A 14,814-nucleotide genomic window follows, 5' to 3' on the forward strand; every position below is an offset into this window, starting at 1 on the left:
CACCGCCACTTTATAAATCTGTAGCTAGGCAGCACTGAATGTTCGGCATCAATAGTACATATCCCAGATGCTACAGCATAATTATTCATAAAAGTGAATGACTGATTTCATTCGGTGGATCATTTTAGGTACATTGCTGAACTATTTCTCTTTAAACATCAACACAATATGAACCACCCATTAACGATTGCATCAGCATCTCGTGAAGAAGAAACAAAAGGCAATGCAGAACTCCAGTTCCCAGGTCATGAAGGCTCTAATCATACAAAAAAAACAGATTGGTCGTTCGCTTCTGGATTCAGCGGTCATTCTCAGCCCGAGATTCTTCTGCCATGCCCTTCTTGGCCCGCTTAGCTAGATCGGCCTGCATGACCTTCTCAATCTGAGCATTGAGCTCCTTGACCTTGTCCAGAGCAACTCGGGTCTGAGTCACCACCTCCATCCCATCAAGCGGGGCACCTGAGAACTTGGACGTGAAGCACACTTCACCTCCATTGTTGATGCCAATCACAAGCTCTCCCTCGGAAGCTTGTTCTTCCTTGCGTGTGGCGTCGATGACGATGTTACGGCCCTCGTTGAATGCATTGAAGGTGATAGAGAGAGGCTTATGTGTGATGTTGAGCGCAACGGGGACTCGCTCCTCCACTCCGTAGACGACAACTTGGCCATCGCGCACCACAGCATCAGGCCGGCGGAAGTGCTGCAGACCAGTCATGACGGCAATACAGGCTGCATCGGTCAGGTTGCCGTCGTAGTTGAGGACGTGCACATCAGCACGGATGCTCCAGCAGCTCACACCCTTGAGGATGCACAGTGATTCAGTGTCCAGGGCGTTTGAGCGACGGATGACGCTGTCGAGGACGTGGGTCACAGAGGCCTCGAGATCATTGGATCTGTGAGATAAAAAAGACGAGTTAGTGAAAGCTGAGTGGATTGCGCTTGGCTGTAAGCATACCGGCCGTTCTCCCAAGCTGGTGAGCCCATAGCAGACAGCTCGAGATTGATGTTGAACAGGCCGTCGAATGGACGGTCATCACGGGGCTTTGTAACCTCGGAGGAGATGCGGACAACAATGCTAGAAGTTGCGATCAGTATACAAGTACTATGCAGCAATGAATAAAAAATATTAGTGTACATACCTTGTCTTGCCCAGCTCAAGCTTCACATGTCCGTATTCATCGCCGAAGGAGATCTTCAAAGGACGGAACTGGTCCAATCCTCGGCCATCCAGGCGGACATCCTGGTTCAGAGCTTCGAGGATGAACTCGCGCTCTGCGACCGAGAGTGAAGCTTCCTTTGACATTTTTGGAACGAAGCTTATTGCGGGAGAGCGTCTGTGGTGAGGGGACTTTTTTGGGACCAATTTTGCCGGTGCTGGCTCCATGGATGCTGTTTGTGGTAGGCGGTGAGGGGAGGAAGGGCGGTGAAGAAGGGAAGAAAGTCAAGGCGGTGAGAGAGACAGAAGAGTCTCTGGCCGGCGCGCGCATCTGCATCTGAAGCTTCCGTTCAACAACGACTTATCTTCACTCTCCAAACCCCAAGATGACTACAGGTAGGTTTATAGCTCTGCTCATTGAATTTGTTCTCATTCGTTTACTGACATTCTATAGCTCACAGACCCACATTTGACCCGGTATGCCTACTTGCGCCTACACTCTGCGCTTGACTACTACGAACAAGGATTAATATGATGTGAATAGGCACAAGGAAAGGAGGCTCTCCGAGGCCCCGCCTACCACCAGCGACTACTCCCTGCACATACACTCCTGAAAGTTCGGTAAGCTGTGTGAGACTTCCGAGATGTCTTACGGGATAGCTAATGCTCCACAAGGCAACCTGGACAAGGTGGCGATGCCGATAATGAGGTCCGTGACTTGCGCGCTGAGCTGTTGAAGGCCGAGGCTGCGCACTTTGCCAAGAAGAATGGTGTTCCCGTTGAAGAACCCACCACCGCAGAGCCAACTGCTCCAAAGCGCCAACTCGAAGCTGCTCCCACGGATGCCGATGGCGAAGCGGAGGAAGATCCGGAGACCAAACGACGACGAATTCTCGAAGAGACACGCGACATAGATGCCGATTCCGACGGTTCAGAAGAGGACAGCAGCGAAGAGGAAGACAGTGATGATGAAGACGAGGCAGCCGAGTTAATGCGCGAACTGGAGAAGATCAAGAAGGAGCGACAGGCACAAAAAGAGAAAGAGGTATGATCTCTGGAGAGAAATCGAACTTTTCCAATCTTGGAATTGGTATACTGAGACTCTACAGGAACAAGAACGAGCTGCCGAAGAGCAAGAGCAGCGGGAGGTGGATATCGCCCGAGGCAATCCCCTCCTCAATGCGCAAGACTTCAACATGAAGCGGCGCTGGGATGATGATGTTGTGTTTAAGAACCAAGCCCGAGGCACAGAGAAGAAGGAAGGCAAGGAGTTTGTCAACGTGAGTCTATATCAATGCCCATGGATCAGCTGGCATGCTAATTTAACTTGCTATCAGGACTTGTTGCGTTCCGACTTCCACAAGAGATTCATGGTATGTTCCACGTCTCAATTGACCAAAAGTACACAGGGGCTAACTCAATTCTTTGCAGTCAAAATATGTCCGTTAAAAACGTCATCCACCGCCTATTACATTCAATTAGAGCGCCCAACTGAACACGTCTACTGGAACACTTTTACCACCATCCTAATGACCTCCCTACACCTGCTGGGCATACAAGCCACTCATACTGCGAAGCTAAGGCCATCAACATCATTTTCCCAAGGAGAGAACTCGAAGACGAGCAGGACTATTGGGAATTAGGCAGCTTTAGGTAGATTCAGAAGGTGATTTTGAGGAATCATCCCGTTATGGTGTCATTGGCCGGCCAATTTCACAGTTCCTCACCATCCGCTTCTCGAATGCAAAGTAATAGCGAGCCAAGCTCTGGTCATCACCAATGAAATATCCTTCAGTGGAAATTATTCCTAGTTAATTACATCTATCCCTTTGTTTGCTGTACTGTAGTCGTAGCCTTCGCAGTGTGATTTTGAATGGGACTTCTACTGGCCAGTTGCCAGCCCCAGAAATATGTTACCTTCTCGGATCCCCACCGCCTTCAACCTCTTCCTTCACCGCTTTCCCCACCGCCGGCACCCACCGCCCAAATATCGCCCTCTTCTGCCAGAACAATGGAGAAAGCTCCCTCCACCCCTCCTCTAAACCAGTTACCCTCCCTCGACGGCGACGACGACTGGGACATCCCGCCAAGATCCCAAACCTCTGAAGATCTTCCCCTCAGAGAAATGGATAAAGATCAACCCTTCAAGCAGATGCACCGTGAGTAATCTCTGCCATCATCAACAGCATCTCTCATCGAGCACGTGTGTTGCTCCTCGAGCAGCGTAGTTAATCTGAGCTCTCCCCGCAGAACGCATCAACTACGATGTCTCTCAGCTGCTACAGCGCTTTGAGAACATCCTGGCCACTGCCAGTGTAAGTTCTGAGCTCCACACACGTCTCTTTTCTCTCAGGACTCGAGCTAATCACGTCTACCCAGGCCGACAACAGCAGTCACACTGCTACGGCCGTGGAGGCCAATCAGCTGGAAGTCGAGACCGACGGGCTGGCAAGCATCCCCTCCAAACCCGGCAAGAATCTCGATCACGGAGAATCCCGCGGGGTCTCTGCTGTGACCAGCTTACGGCGCGTGACAAGTACTTGAACTAACCTTTTGTCCATGACTATAGATCCGCGCTGCTGAGGACATCCTCAGCCTCACTCGCACCATGAAGGAGGCCTGGTACTACGGCAACCTTGACACCCTCGGCGAGAACGAGCAAGATGTCCAGCGCCGCAAGAAGCTGGAGGAGGACGTCCAGGCGGTCGAGAAGGCTGTCGAGAAGGGTGTCCTTTCGAAGCTCTGCCCCGAGGAGAAGAAGCCAGTTGAGGACAAGGACAAGAAGCAGGGCTAATCTCGCCGGGGAATTTCTTTGCGTTCGCATCATGTCTACGGACTAGGATGGCGTTTCCCCTTTCTCCTTCCTCCCTTCTCCCTTCTCCATTTCCCCTTTGCTTCTTGCTTTTTTCTTTCTCCTTTCCCTTTCTTTTCGTTTTTCGTTTTTGGGCAGAATCAGGTACATAGCCGGCGATTTTCCGTTTTTTTGGGGACATATTCAAGTACAGGCCTGGCGTTCGGGGACTTTGGTGTTTGATACCCAATGAATAGTTTGAATCATATGCACGCTCAATTTCCTCAGCGTGGCTTTCTTTATGAGCCTTTCCACTAAATTCTATATCCTATAGCTCGTCATGGCCAGCCGGCTCGTTGAAAAAGGTATCCGCATGGTCAACCTGGAACTTGGCCCATTTCGCAGCACCCACGGCCCCGACGAACGTGGGATCAATTGAATCGCAAATCTTGTCTGCGTGATCAGGAACAGCAGCGGCAATGCTCTCGCGCAGATACTTGAAATCCAACTGTGGACCTTCTCCAGAGAGAATAAGCCCTTTTGGCCCTGTGCCTTGCATATTTGCGAATACCTCGATTGTATCTCCTAGTGAGATACCAAGCTCGTTGATCTTTTGAGCGCGTTCCTGCGGCAAGAGTAACCATTGAGTTAGTGGTTTCTAGAGCACCAATAGCCCTTAAATCGACGCAGCAACGTACCGTGTCATTATCTGTTATCCTCGACGCGCCATCCTGTCTCGCCATACCCCGGAAACGCAGATTACACCCATTGGCACCCCAAATAGCACGATCCTTGGCAATTTTCCCAACAGCCTGATCCACATACTCATCATCGTAATCGACAAAACCAACCAGACCATCGCTCTCACCTAGATGGAAATCATATGCGCGGAACGCACCGTCGTACGAATCACCTAGCTGTCGCGCAGTAGAAAGACCAGGTTCATTCCCAATGACGACTTTCTGAAAAATCTCCCGCGCGGTATCGTTCAAATGTCTCGGATACACTATAGAAGCCATATCAAGCGCGTATCCGAGTTTCTGCGTCGCGACTTGTCGTATCTCAACAAGGTTTTCAAGGAAGATTGCTTCCATTAAGAGCTTGTTTCCTGGTTCGGGAATTTGAACTGGGTCGCTCCCGTTGGAAAAGTACCAATCGCCATCGCTTTCCCATTGGAGGCCTTCGTAGTCGATTGAGTCGCGCATCATTTGGCGGTATGCGTTTGTGCCAGCGATGTTGGCCAGGAGTAGTGGCGAGCCATTATCGTCGATCACAGCGGCGGTACTGCTGCTATTAGCACATAGTTTGAATTGTTCATGAACGAGCTATGACTTACATGTTCCTTTGGCCGAAACTGACACCGAGTGCTGTTATCGTATCAATAGGTATTTCATATCGGATATTTACAGTGGAGGTATCTCATACGGTATGGATGTGCTGCTAGAGCTGTGTTAGCAAGCACCTCGGCAGCCAAAAACGGCAGACTAAGTCTCCATGCGACCATCATTATGCTTGATTCTGCAATGTTGGGAGAGCCTCACGGGCGGGGGACTCCTTTAAGTATCAGGGTTTTTGGGCGGAGCCTTGCCAAAGAGCCCCCAATTAAGCCCCGAAGTAACTCCACGCCCCCACCATGTCTCACATTTTATGAACTGATGGACGCTTTCTTGAGCGAGAACTTTTGCCATGAAATTAATTAATTGGTTGATGTTATTTTCATATTATGTAGGAGAGATCATGAGCGTTGGCACTACCAGAGTAGATTGATAGGTCTAGTGTTGTATAGCCCTCTCCCGCCATGGTAGTAGAGCGATGGATAGTAAACGTTTTGATAACACAGTTAGAGAACCAAAATATAACATGTCAGGCAGGAAATATCACTTAAATCTAATTTCTACTGTTATTCCAGGTGTATCGAGTACAAGTTCAGCCCTCGATATTCTCCCTACAAAACCCCTCTCAGGCTCGTACGATAAGCCCGATAAGCGCATACGATCAACACGTCCCAACTTTTCCGCATCTCCACTCTCCGCGTCCCGCAACCACAACCTCACCACGGCCATTCCTCACTCTACCTAAATCTCTCCAATCCAATTCCAATACCAACGCGCATAAATCCATCTGTCCTCACACAGACCTATACAATCAACCCGAATCCATAACAATGCCACCCCCAACAAGCCACCAAATCCCCCACTCCCTCCCCCTCACCCTCATCGTCGCCACAACCCCAATCCGCGTCGCGTCTTCAACACCTAATGATTCCCCCACCCGCCTCGGAATCGGTCTCAAGGGAACCCTCCCCTGGCCACGCATCAAAACAGACATGTCCTTCTTTGCGCGCGCAACCTCCCGCGCCCCGGTCCCGGGTACCACGAACGCAATCATCATGGGTCGCAAGACGTACGACTCTGTTCCCAAGAACCTCCGCCCGCTGGGGAAGCGGATTAGCGTCGTTGTAACCCGTGATACGACCGGTGTTGTGCGGGAGGGAGTGTTGAAGGAGCTTGAGGCGCGGAGGGCGAAGATGGCGGAGACTGCTAGAGCCAAGGCCGAGGCTGAAGGGAAGGAGGCTGTGGCCAGTGCTTCTGAAGAGCCTATCACCGATGCATTGGTGACACAGAGTCTAGATGCTGCCCTGTCAGAGCTGGACGCTGTGTATGGTGCTTCTGGTCGGTTGGGCAAGATTTATGTTATCGGGGGTGCGGAGATTTACGGTGCCGCGCTGCGGATGAAGATGCCTGTCGGTGAGAAGGAATTCAGGAGGCCTGTCAGACTTGTTATGACGAACGTTATGCGGAAGGTTGGGGATGATGGTGTGGCCAAGGAGTTTGAGTGTGATACTTTCTTCCCCGTGGAAGGATTGGGTGTTGAGGATGGTTGGCGGACTGCCAGTGCAGAGGAGGTTTCTGAGTGGGTTGGGGAGACGGTTACTGGGGAGTGGATTCAGGATGGAGAGGTGGAGGTGCAGATGGTTGGGTATGAGAGGTTGGACTGATGAATTATGACTGATATCCAAAAGTGGTCTTCGGGTGAAAAAGTTTAGATAGAATATTGCATTGCCTATGAATCGACCTCTTACTGTCCCGTGTAATGCCTATCTGCATAAATTACGCCACTAATCGCCCACTTACTAGGTCTTGACTGGGCCAATCTGTTGTCGTTGAAGCAATGACTCGAAAAGACGCCGGAATTGTTGATCATGATTCAAATCCGAGACGCTGCCTCGGATTCATAACGGAATTGAGGTTCGCTGCTTCTGAGATTTGCACCTGCTTAGACTAAAGTAAACCAACCTAATTGTGGTTTGTAGAAGCAAGCTTCTCGCATAAATTGGATCGAAGCATACGGACTACAGCGCATAGCTCCAAAGTACCTAAGGAATGAAGCGATTATAAAGTTCTGGTCTGTGATTGTACTGAAGTATATCCTTCTTCTATTCTTCTTCTCCGCCTTGCCTCTCACCTTTCTCTCTCCATCGCTACTCCAAGCCTAAGAGTATTAGGGCTTGGTCCTTTTGTCCTGCGAAACTCAATCTTTGGGTCTGTCGAGGAATATAAATCTTCAGGGAGTTCTAACTATGAATATTCTTGATTGCTATTCCAAGCTTGGTTAATCCTCGTCATATTACAGCCGGTCTACCGGCCTCAACAGCAGCTCGACTAGCTTTTCAGTACCATGGAAGCCGTTGACTGCGTGGACTTTCGTTCTTCGTTTGAATTTCGTTAGATTTTGACAATTGAACATTTTCCATATGTATCATGAGATGAAGTATTAGTCTCTTTCCAGCATTCTTCCTAGTCTACCTCTTTCTAGTTAGAACGATCGACTAAAAAGTCGGAATGGAGAATTGGCGTTTCCCCGGCGTGGGGGCGCGGGCCATCGTGACTATCGCGAGTATCCATAAAGTGGAGGCAGTGGGGTAAATATAGAAACTAAGATTGACATCTATCCATGGTACAACCCTCTATCTTCTATATCAAACTCTCAAAAAGATAAAACAAAAAACCCCCTGTGTAGGTATCGGTCCAAGAAAAAAGTCTTCTCAAAATCAACAAGACCAACCATCCGAAAGTACTCGTATATTTTCACCAACCCGCTCGCCACTATACTCTTCCTTCACCACCAGCATCTCCTCGCATCCCCTGCTTAATAGCAAGTATAACCACCATCAATGATAAGGTTCGCGCCAGTCATAAACTTGGACGCATCCGAACCAAGGAAAACACAAAGCCCATTCAAATCATCCACATTACCCAACCGGTTCTGCGGAGTCAACGACTTCCAAATCTTCTTCTGCGCCTCCAGCGCGGGCACCCTGTTCAGCGCGGTATCCATGTAACCGGGCGAGATGCAGTTAACCCGGATATCATTCTTCGCCCACTCCGCAGCCAACGACTTGCCCAACTGAATGACACCAGCCTTGGACGCATTGTAGCAGCTCTGCTCCTGCGGGTAGTTCACGATGGATCCAGACATGGACGCAACCAGGATGATACTACCGGGTTTGCGGGCGGCGATCATGGCGCGGCCCACGGCCTGGGACATCAGGAACGAACCTGTGAGGTTGATATCGATTAGACGGCGGAACATGGCGACGTCGTAGGTCTCAGCTTTGATGTTCGAGTCCGCAATTCCAGCAGAGTTAATCAGGACATCTGGCACGCCGTATTTCTCGACGCAAGCCTCGACGGAAGCAGTGATGGCGGCGGCATCGCGCACGTCAACGCGGTAGAAGGAGATTGGCAGACCGGTCTTGTCGTGCAACTCGGCCGCGGCCTCGTCGCCGAGTTCCTGGTTCGCGTCGAAGATGACGATATTCTTCGCGCCGGCTTCGGCGCACGCGCGAGCCATGTGGTTTCCCAGACCGCGGGCTCCGCCAGTGATGATGACCGTTTTACCGAACATGGACATGCTGCGCATTGTGTGGGGCATTTGCTCGTAGACATCGCGGGTGAGCGGGTTGACTGATTCTTGTTCTTGCCAGGCTGGGGGGATGTTTGTGTGTGGGGTTGCGCCGTCTTGGAAGACGTGGACGGTGTGTTTGTGGGCGGAGCTGTGGCCGGCGTCGTAGTCTGTGACTGGGACTTCTTTTTCGGGGATGCGGTTCTTTTTGTCGGTTGTTTGGAGGCGGTTGGGTCGGGTGGTTGAGAAGTGGTTGATTGGGAGGCGGGAGATGGTTGATAGAGTGTTGGGGGTTGCTCGGTAGGAGCGGAGGACGTGGCGAGCTAGAGACATTGTGTGGATTCTGTATAGACAAGAGGAGAGGTAGAGGAAGGTTGGAATTGGGGAATTGGGTATATATATAAAGGTATGGATGTATGGAATGCGAAAAAAAAGGTATACTGTGTTGGTCAGGTGGGCCTTGAATATAAGTACTGAAGAACAGATATCTCAATGCCCCTTACACCGCAACATCTTCACCGAGGATTGGACAATCCTGATATATACATAAAAAACTCCCGGCATGTACGGAGTATCCGCAAGTCTTCCGGAAACATCCAGGGGAGAACCGCATTAGGAAACGGGGAGGAAGTGTGGATTCTAGGGATCTGGATCGGTCTAGGATCAATACAACAACAACCGGTCATGTGCACATTTTTGCTTTGTGGAGGGAAAATAAAAAATAAAAAACCCCCTAAAATTAGAGCCGAGAAGGAAAAAAAAGGAGAAACGATTAGCAATCTAAGAATGTCATGCGAAAAAGATCGGTGAGAGCGCGGACATGGCGGAAAGGGGGAAGAGAAGGGTCCAGACTCGGGATGAATTTTGAAAATTCTGGCAATTTTTAGCAGTTTGGGCAATTGTTGATAGTTCATAGAGTATGGAGAGAGTACGCATGTAGGGTAGGTAACCTTCTAGTTCTTACGGTAGGTACTAGATAGGGCAATTTCTCGCGGCAAAACAGGAACTCAATAAATCAGATTCAAGGGCGAGGAAACATTTGAAACCAAAAGAAGCTGACCGGATTCACATTTCAGATGGTCAGATGACACCCTGCAGAGCTTTCCCCTCGCCACAAAATAAATAAACTACTTTACACATCAGACGAGATTGATATTTGACAAACGCGAGACATGCGACATGATTTCAGAAAAAAAATACAAAAAACAAACAACAAACCTACAGCAGCTTCTAGTCTGACACTCTCCCCATAGCTATCGTTAGCGAATAAATTAGTGCAAGCCACCGATCGCAATACTTTGACCCCGTGACACTAACCCCCGGGACGGCAGACGGTTTTATGGGGGGATAAAGTGGGTAAAAAGTGGATAGAGTGGATATTTTGATCAATTCAATGTTTACTCTGGAGTCATTTTTTTCCCAGTCTCTGTGGAAGTCAATCTACCCCCTTGACCGGCTCTGCAAAGTCAATGTTCCGACGTATATTTGATTGGATCATGATCCAAGCCTGTGGGACTGGACCTGGGCTTACCCCTTACAGCAATCCCGATGGGAGGGGATACCGAGGAATGACAACGGCTCGCAGGGTTGTGTGCAGAGGGACTACATAATATGTACTCTGCAAGTTACTATGGATCTACTATCTACTGTCTTACAATGCCATCTTACTCATACTAGAGATGTAAACTAGCCCTATCTTCTCGTGGCGGAGCTGACTATGTACATGTACTCCGTATCCATACAAACGGATCCATAACGGAAGACACATCAACTCCGTCTAAAACCAGCGTAGTAGCTCTTACTATGGGGGTACTGGTACTGTAGTCTAAGCCTCTAGGATTCAATTCCTATCCCGGTCCAATCGATCCAAAAATGAGATGCGCGAATCATGGCTTTACCCAGAACCCAGAACCCGGAACCCGGTCACAGCCCTACTTTAACTACAACTAGGGGGGTGATTGGATAGAGCCTCTTGACACGTGGGGAAATTTGGTCGCTTAGCGGCTTGGATAAAAGTACCAAAGGAACCTTACGAATGTACGGGATTATTAATGGAGCTATTTGGCGAAGATCCCCCGTTGCATTCATGGTCTGACACGGACCAGCCAATTTCAAATTATAGGCCACATGACCGGTTCTTGCTTCTCCTGAGAGTGTTGGGAGTCGGGCTACCCCCCTTCTTACATCGCATAGGGCGATTATGGAAGAAATCTTGGATGGAAATTGACTGGAAAATTATGGCAAGGATAAACAAGAGTAAGGAGTGTGGATAATTACCAAAGCTTATCAGGTCAAGATCACAAGACAGACTGTGAGGTGTATATGCAATGCTAGATGCAGAATATTCAAAGCGAGAAAGAAACCACCACGGCGACATGCCGGAGAAACGCCCGCCAATGCGGCTCTGAGAAAGAACCCAAAAGATCAAAAACACGAGGATAAATCACAAATATGGACAAGAATGAGATGACTATGCAAAATTGTTGAAATGAGAGCGTAATCTCAAATACTAGGCAGTATCAACTATGCCTTCTCGTTCTCTTTCATAAACTTGACAAAAGCCTTCTTATGCACCAAGCCCGCATAATGGCCATTCTGCAACACGCAGAGATACCGGAGCCCCAATTTGGCAAAGCACTGGTAGACAAGGTCGATAGGAGAATGGACATCCAGAGAGATCGGTGCCTGTCAAATCAAAAGTATTAGCATCGAAAGGACAGGGTTGGGAACGGATAAACATACGGGGTCAATGAATCGGGTAAAGTCCTCTTGCACCGCATCTTCAGTCTCACTATCATAAATAGCGACCGACGCATCCATCGCCATCAGACAAACTGTGTTATCCTCATCGTCACCGAGGCTGTCAAGCGCAAATTCAAGATCTGGCGCGGGGATAAGCCCAGTCAAGATGCCATCTCGAAGAATTGGCAGGCCGCTGTCCAACTCGCCGGCCATCAGGAGATGCTCGAGCTTCGTGCGCAGGGCGGGCGCAGGCACGAAGGGGGAGTTGGATATATCGATGATTCGGCGTTTGTGGGGTGGGCGCACGATATCGCCCAGCTCGGCATCGGAGAGAGGCTGGAGTTTGCTGTCGAGGAAGGGGTAGGAGTTCATATCGGTAAGTAGATCCTAGACACGATGAGTACTTTGCGGGCAAACCCCATATCACAAGGGTGATTTCTTACGTAGATGCTTCGCGGTTCAATCGCGTCCGCAGTCCATTTGGCACACAAAACGGATAGCGAGAAAGGCAGCACATGATCCAAACTTCCGGTCAATTCGAAAAGGATGACAGCGAGGGTGACGGACAACCTGGTGACACCGCACATAGTAGCCCCAGCTGCGACCATCGCGTAGACACCCGGCGTGATGCAAGATTCCATCCCCGCAACATTGGGACAGGCGTCAAACAAGAAAAACGTAGGGTTCTTCGCAACCCAGTATTGCACGGCATGTCCAACGATTCGGCCCATGAGACCGCCAACAACCATGGATGGCACATAAATACCGGCCGGCACTTTGATGCCAAAAGTGACAACGGTCAAAAGACTCTTGATCACGAATGCCACCAGCAGGTACCGAATAATCTCAAGAATGCCGTCTTCACGAGGGCAAAGTCCCGTGCTCGACCGCGACTCTCCTTCGCACGGACTGGCGAGCTCAAAAAGCAGTTCTGTCACGGGCAGCTTGGTGTATCGGTTCCAGAAGCTGACCAAACCCGTGAGCACGGCAACAAGGAACACCTCCAGCATGGGCCAACGCTTGATAGCCGGGATGCGACGGAATGTCCGAGCCCACCAGCTCGAGGCTTTGATGAAAAATGCACCGAGGGCACCACCAAGGACACCGAGGAAAGCGAAGATGATGATTTCAAAAATCTCCCAGTCCGTGTTATAACGGACTTGGAACAAAACAATCTTGCCAGTTCCGTATGGGTTGAGGAATTTCAAGGACAGAGCAGCTGCAATACAGCAAAAGAACGTTCGGAATAAGGTCTTGGGAGGGAAATAGTAGCTGACTTCCTCCAAACTGAAAAGCACACCACCGATGGGAGCACCAAAGGCGACGGCAACACCACTGGCAGCACTTGCACTCAGCACTTCTCGACGCTTACCGTCATTCTGATTGTATTTGGCAAACAGTCGACAGCAGATATTACCGACGCAAGTAGCAATATGCACGTAGGGGCCTTCCTTACCCAGACTTAGACCGGACGAGACGCTGAAAATCAAAGCAATCGTCTTAACTACCAGGGTCTTCAAGCCCAGGTACCCGTGAAGCACGAATCCACTGTTGATCACCTTGACTTCGGCAACTCCACTGCCGGCAGCGGAGTAGTAAATCATCGCCGGACGGGGCGGGTAATTAGGGAACGTCCCATGCGGGCTGGTTTGGGAGTTTGGCGAGCCAGAGCCAGCAGTGCCCGTTCCACGCTTCGTACCACGACCCTCTGCACCCAGATTCTCATCCAATGTAGCCAACGAAATCGATGACGGGACTACCGTCTTGGTGAGCATAGTCAGGGCGCACGAGATCATAGCAAGAATCACCACCCATACGACGAACAGAGCAAAGTCGACCCACTCATTGTCCGTGCTGGACGGACGAAAGATCTGGGACCATGACCGCCAATTAGTACAAGAGGCCCCCTCACCGCAACACTGGCTCTTGCTCGCAAAGAGCTGGTGTGCACAATAGCCCATCTTCATATCAAATATCGCGTCCTCCGTAATATCCACAAAGTAGGCAATCGCCGCCGTGATGCATCCGATCACCGCGACCAAGACCCATCCTTGCGCGCCGTCAAACCAGGCCAGTAGTCGCCCGCGAATATCCTTGCGCTGTCGAAGCTGTCGCAGACGCGCTCCGTCGGCAATGCTGTCGTGTACCCAGTCGGTCGAGGTGAATTGATCGTACCACGTCCGCTCATCGAGGAATGAAGAGGCGGTCAGCCCGTCCTTGGTTGACGCTGGTAAACTCGCCGGTTGACCTCCTTCATCGCCAAAACTCCCTCGACGGCTAAACCGTTTACCCTGTGAGTTGGTCCGGCTGTGGTTCGCGGTACGGCGAAGACTACCCGCCGTCAGCAAATACCGCAACGAGTCCGGCCCCGACACGCCGGAGACGCTTGTGTATGATCGTCGCGGGGCTCGACGTTGAGCCTCCGGGCCGAGAAGACTGGTCGTTTCGCCAATTTCCAGATGAGATTCGAGGGACTGGTAGCCCGTGTGTGGTTCGGAGAGATAGCTTTGGGCTCGACGGTAAGCTGTCGGGGACGGGGGAGCGGTACGGGAGGTTGGGGCGGTCGGTTCCGGGTCGCCCTCGTCCTGCTCACGCGAGGCGGAGCTGACTTGTGGCACAGATCGAGGCATGGCGCTGGTGAGAAGCCGCTATGCTTCGAAGCTGAGAGTCAGGGCCTGGTGAGGGGGGGTGGAACGAGTTAGTTTTCTGTTTTGCGGTCAGAAAAGACGGGGGGAACGGGCTCCACAAGGTTGGGTCGGGGAGAAGCTATACCCTGGTTGGGCAGCACGCGATTGTGGCTTCATGTATAAAACGTTTAATATAGAACAGGGGTTGTTGACTTACAGATGGGCATACTTCCCTTGAATGGAGATATCAAGAAAAGCAGAAACAGCTAGAAACAAAGAGTCAAGAAGGGTTTGTCAGAGTAAAGAATAGAAAAGGACGAGGAGAAAGTGGGAGATGGCGGATGATCGACTGAACAACGTCAGGTGAGTCGACTCTCCGCTTTCTCCAGATTCCAGTCGACATCCATCAGATCATATTCAGCGTTTATCCGTTACTAGTATGGCCACTCAAATGCAATTCCCTATGCAGCTTATATTAAACACAACGCTGAACATTCCACCCCTTCGAATACTCGCCCTCTCATTCGAAGCTTCATGAAGGGCCCGATCTCCAAATTTGCCTCTGGCGGTTACTTTCATCCCCGCGCTTCCCG

The 14,814-nt window shown here is 50.5% G+C and overlaps 7 protein-coding genes across 7 annotated transcripts; 3 read left to right on the forward strand and 4 right to left on the reverse strand.

The window, feature by feature from the left end:
* Window positions 1–298: 298 nt before the first annotated feature.
* Window positions 299–1,303, reverse strand: N7496_008818 (exosome non-catalytic core subunit RRP45; the record flags this gene model as incomplete). The annotated part of the gene is made up of 3 exons (XM_056701737.1): window positions 299–893; window positions 956–1,075; window positions 1,140–1,303. 3 exons carry the CDS (start codon window positions 1,301–1,303, stop codon window positions 299–301), a joined length of 879 nt encoding a protein of 292 aa, XP_056553800.1.
* A 239-nt stretch (window positions 1,304–1,542) lies between these two features.
* Window positions 1,543–2,605, forward strand: N7496_008819 (spliceosome-associated CWC15 family protein; the record flags this gene model as incomplete). The annotated part of the gene is made up of 7 exons (XM_056701738.1): window positions 1,543–1,552; window positions 1,611–1,633; window positions 1,701–1,777; window positions 1,832–2,201; window positions 2,266–2,436; window positions 2,494–2,529; window positions 2,588–2,605. 7 exons carry the CDS (start codon window positions 1,543–1,545, stop codon window positions 2,603–2,605), a joined length of 705 nt encoding a protein of 234 aa, XP_056553801.1.
* A 562-nt stretch (window positions 2,606–3,167) lies between these two features.
* Window positions 3,168–3,950, forward strand: N7496_008820 (RNA polymerase II mediator complex head subunit MED22; the record flags this gene model as incomplete). The annotated part of the gene is made up of 4 exons (XM_056701739.1): window positions 3,168–3,315; window positions 3,407–3,471; window positions 3,536–3,667; window positions 3,726–3,950. The coding sequence occupies 4 exons, from the start codon at window positions 3,168–3,170 to the stop codon at window positions 3,948–3,950; spliced, it is 570 nt and encodes a 189-aa protein (XP_056553802.1).
* A 325-nt stretch (window positions 3,951–4,275) lies between these two features.
* Window positions 4,276–5,454, reverse strand: N7496_008821 (uncharacterized protein; the record flags this gene model as incomplete). Its single annotated transcript, XM_056701740.1, has 4 exons — window positions 4,276–4,572; window positions 4,646–5,231; window positions 5,284–5,314; window positions 5,373–5,454. The coding sequence occupies 4 exons, from the start codon at window positions 5,452–5,454 to the stop codon at window positions 4,276–4,278; spliced, it is 996 nt and encodes a 331-aa protein (XP_056553803.1).
* A 657-nt stretch (window positions 5,455–6,111) lies between these two features.
* Window positions 6,112–6,945, forward strand: N7496_008822 (dihydrofolate reductase; the record flags this gene model as incomplete). Its single annotated transcript, XM_056701741.1, has 1 exon — window positions 6,112–6,945. One exon carries the CDS (start codon window positions 6,112–6,114, stop codon window positions 6,943–6,945), a length of 834 nt encoding a protein of 277 aa, XP_056553804.1.
* Window positions 6,946–8,096: 1,151 nt separating this feature from the next.
* On the reverse strand, window positions 8,097–9,185 carry N7496_008823 (D-arabinitol 2-dehydrogenase; the record flags this gene model as incomplete). The annotated part of the gene is made up of 1 exon (XM_056701742.1): window positions 8,097–9,185. The coding sequence occupies one exon, from the start codon at window positions 9,183–9,185 to the stop codon at window positions 8,097–8,099; it is 1,089 nt and encodes a 362-aa protein (XP_056553805.1).
* Window positions 9,186–11,375: 2,190 nt separating this feature from the next.
* Window positions 11,376–14,224, reverse strand: N7496_008824 (putative voltage-gated chloride channel (ClcA); the record flags this gene model as incomplete). Its single annotated transcript, XM_056701743.1, has 3 exons — window positions 11,376–11,537; window positions 11,595–11,981; window positions 12,038–14,224. 3 exons carry the CDS (start codon window positions 14,222–14,224, stop codon window positions 11,376–11,378), a joined length of 2,736 nt encoding a protein of 911 aa, XP_056553806.1.
* Window positions 14,225–14,814: the final 590 nt, after the last annotated feature.

This window comes from Penicillium cataractarum (assembly GCF_028827025.1).
Source record: "Penicillium cataractarum strain IBT 29864 chromosome Unknown utg000007l, whole genome shotgun sequence".
Classification (NCBI taxonomy): Eukaryota; Fungi; Ascomycota; class Eurotiomycetes; order Eurotiales; family Aspergillaceae; genus Penicillium; species Penicillium cataractarum.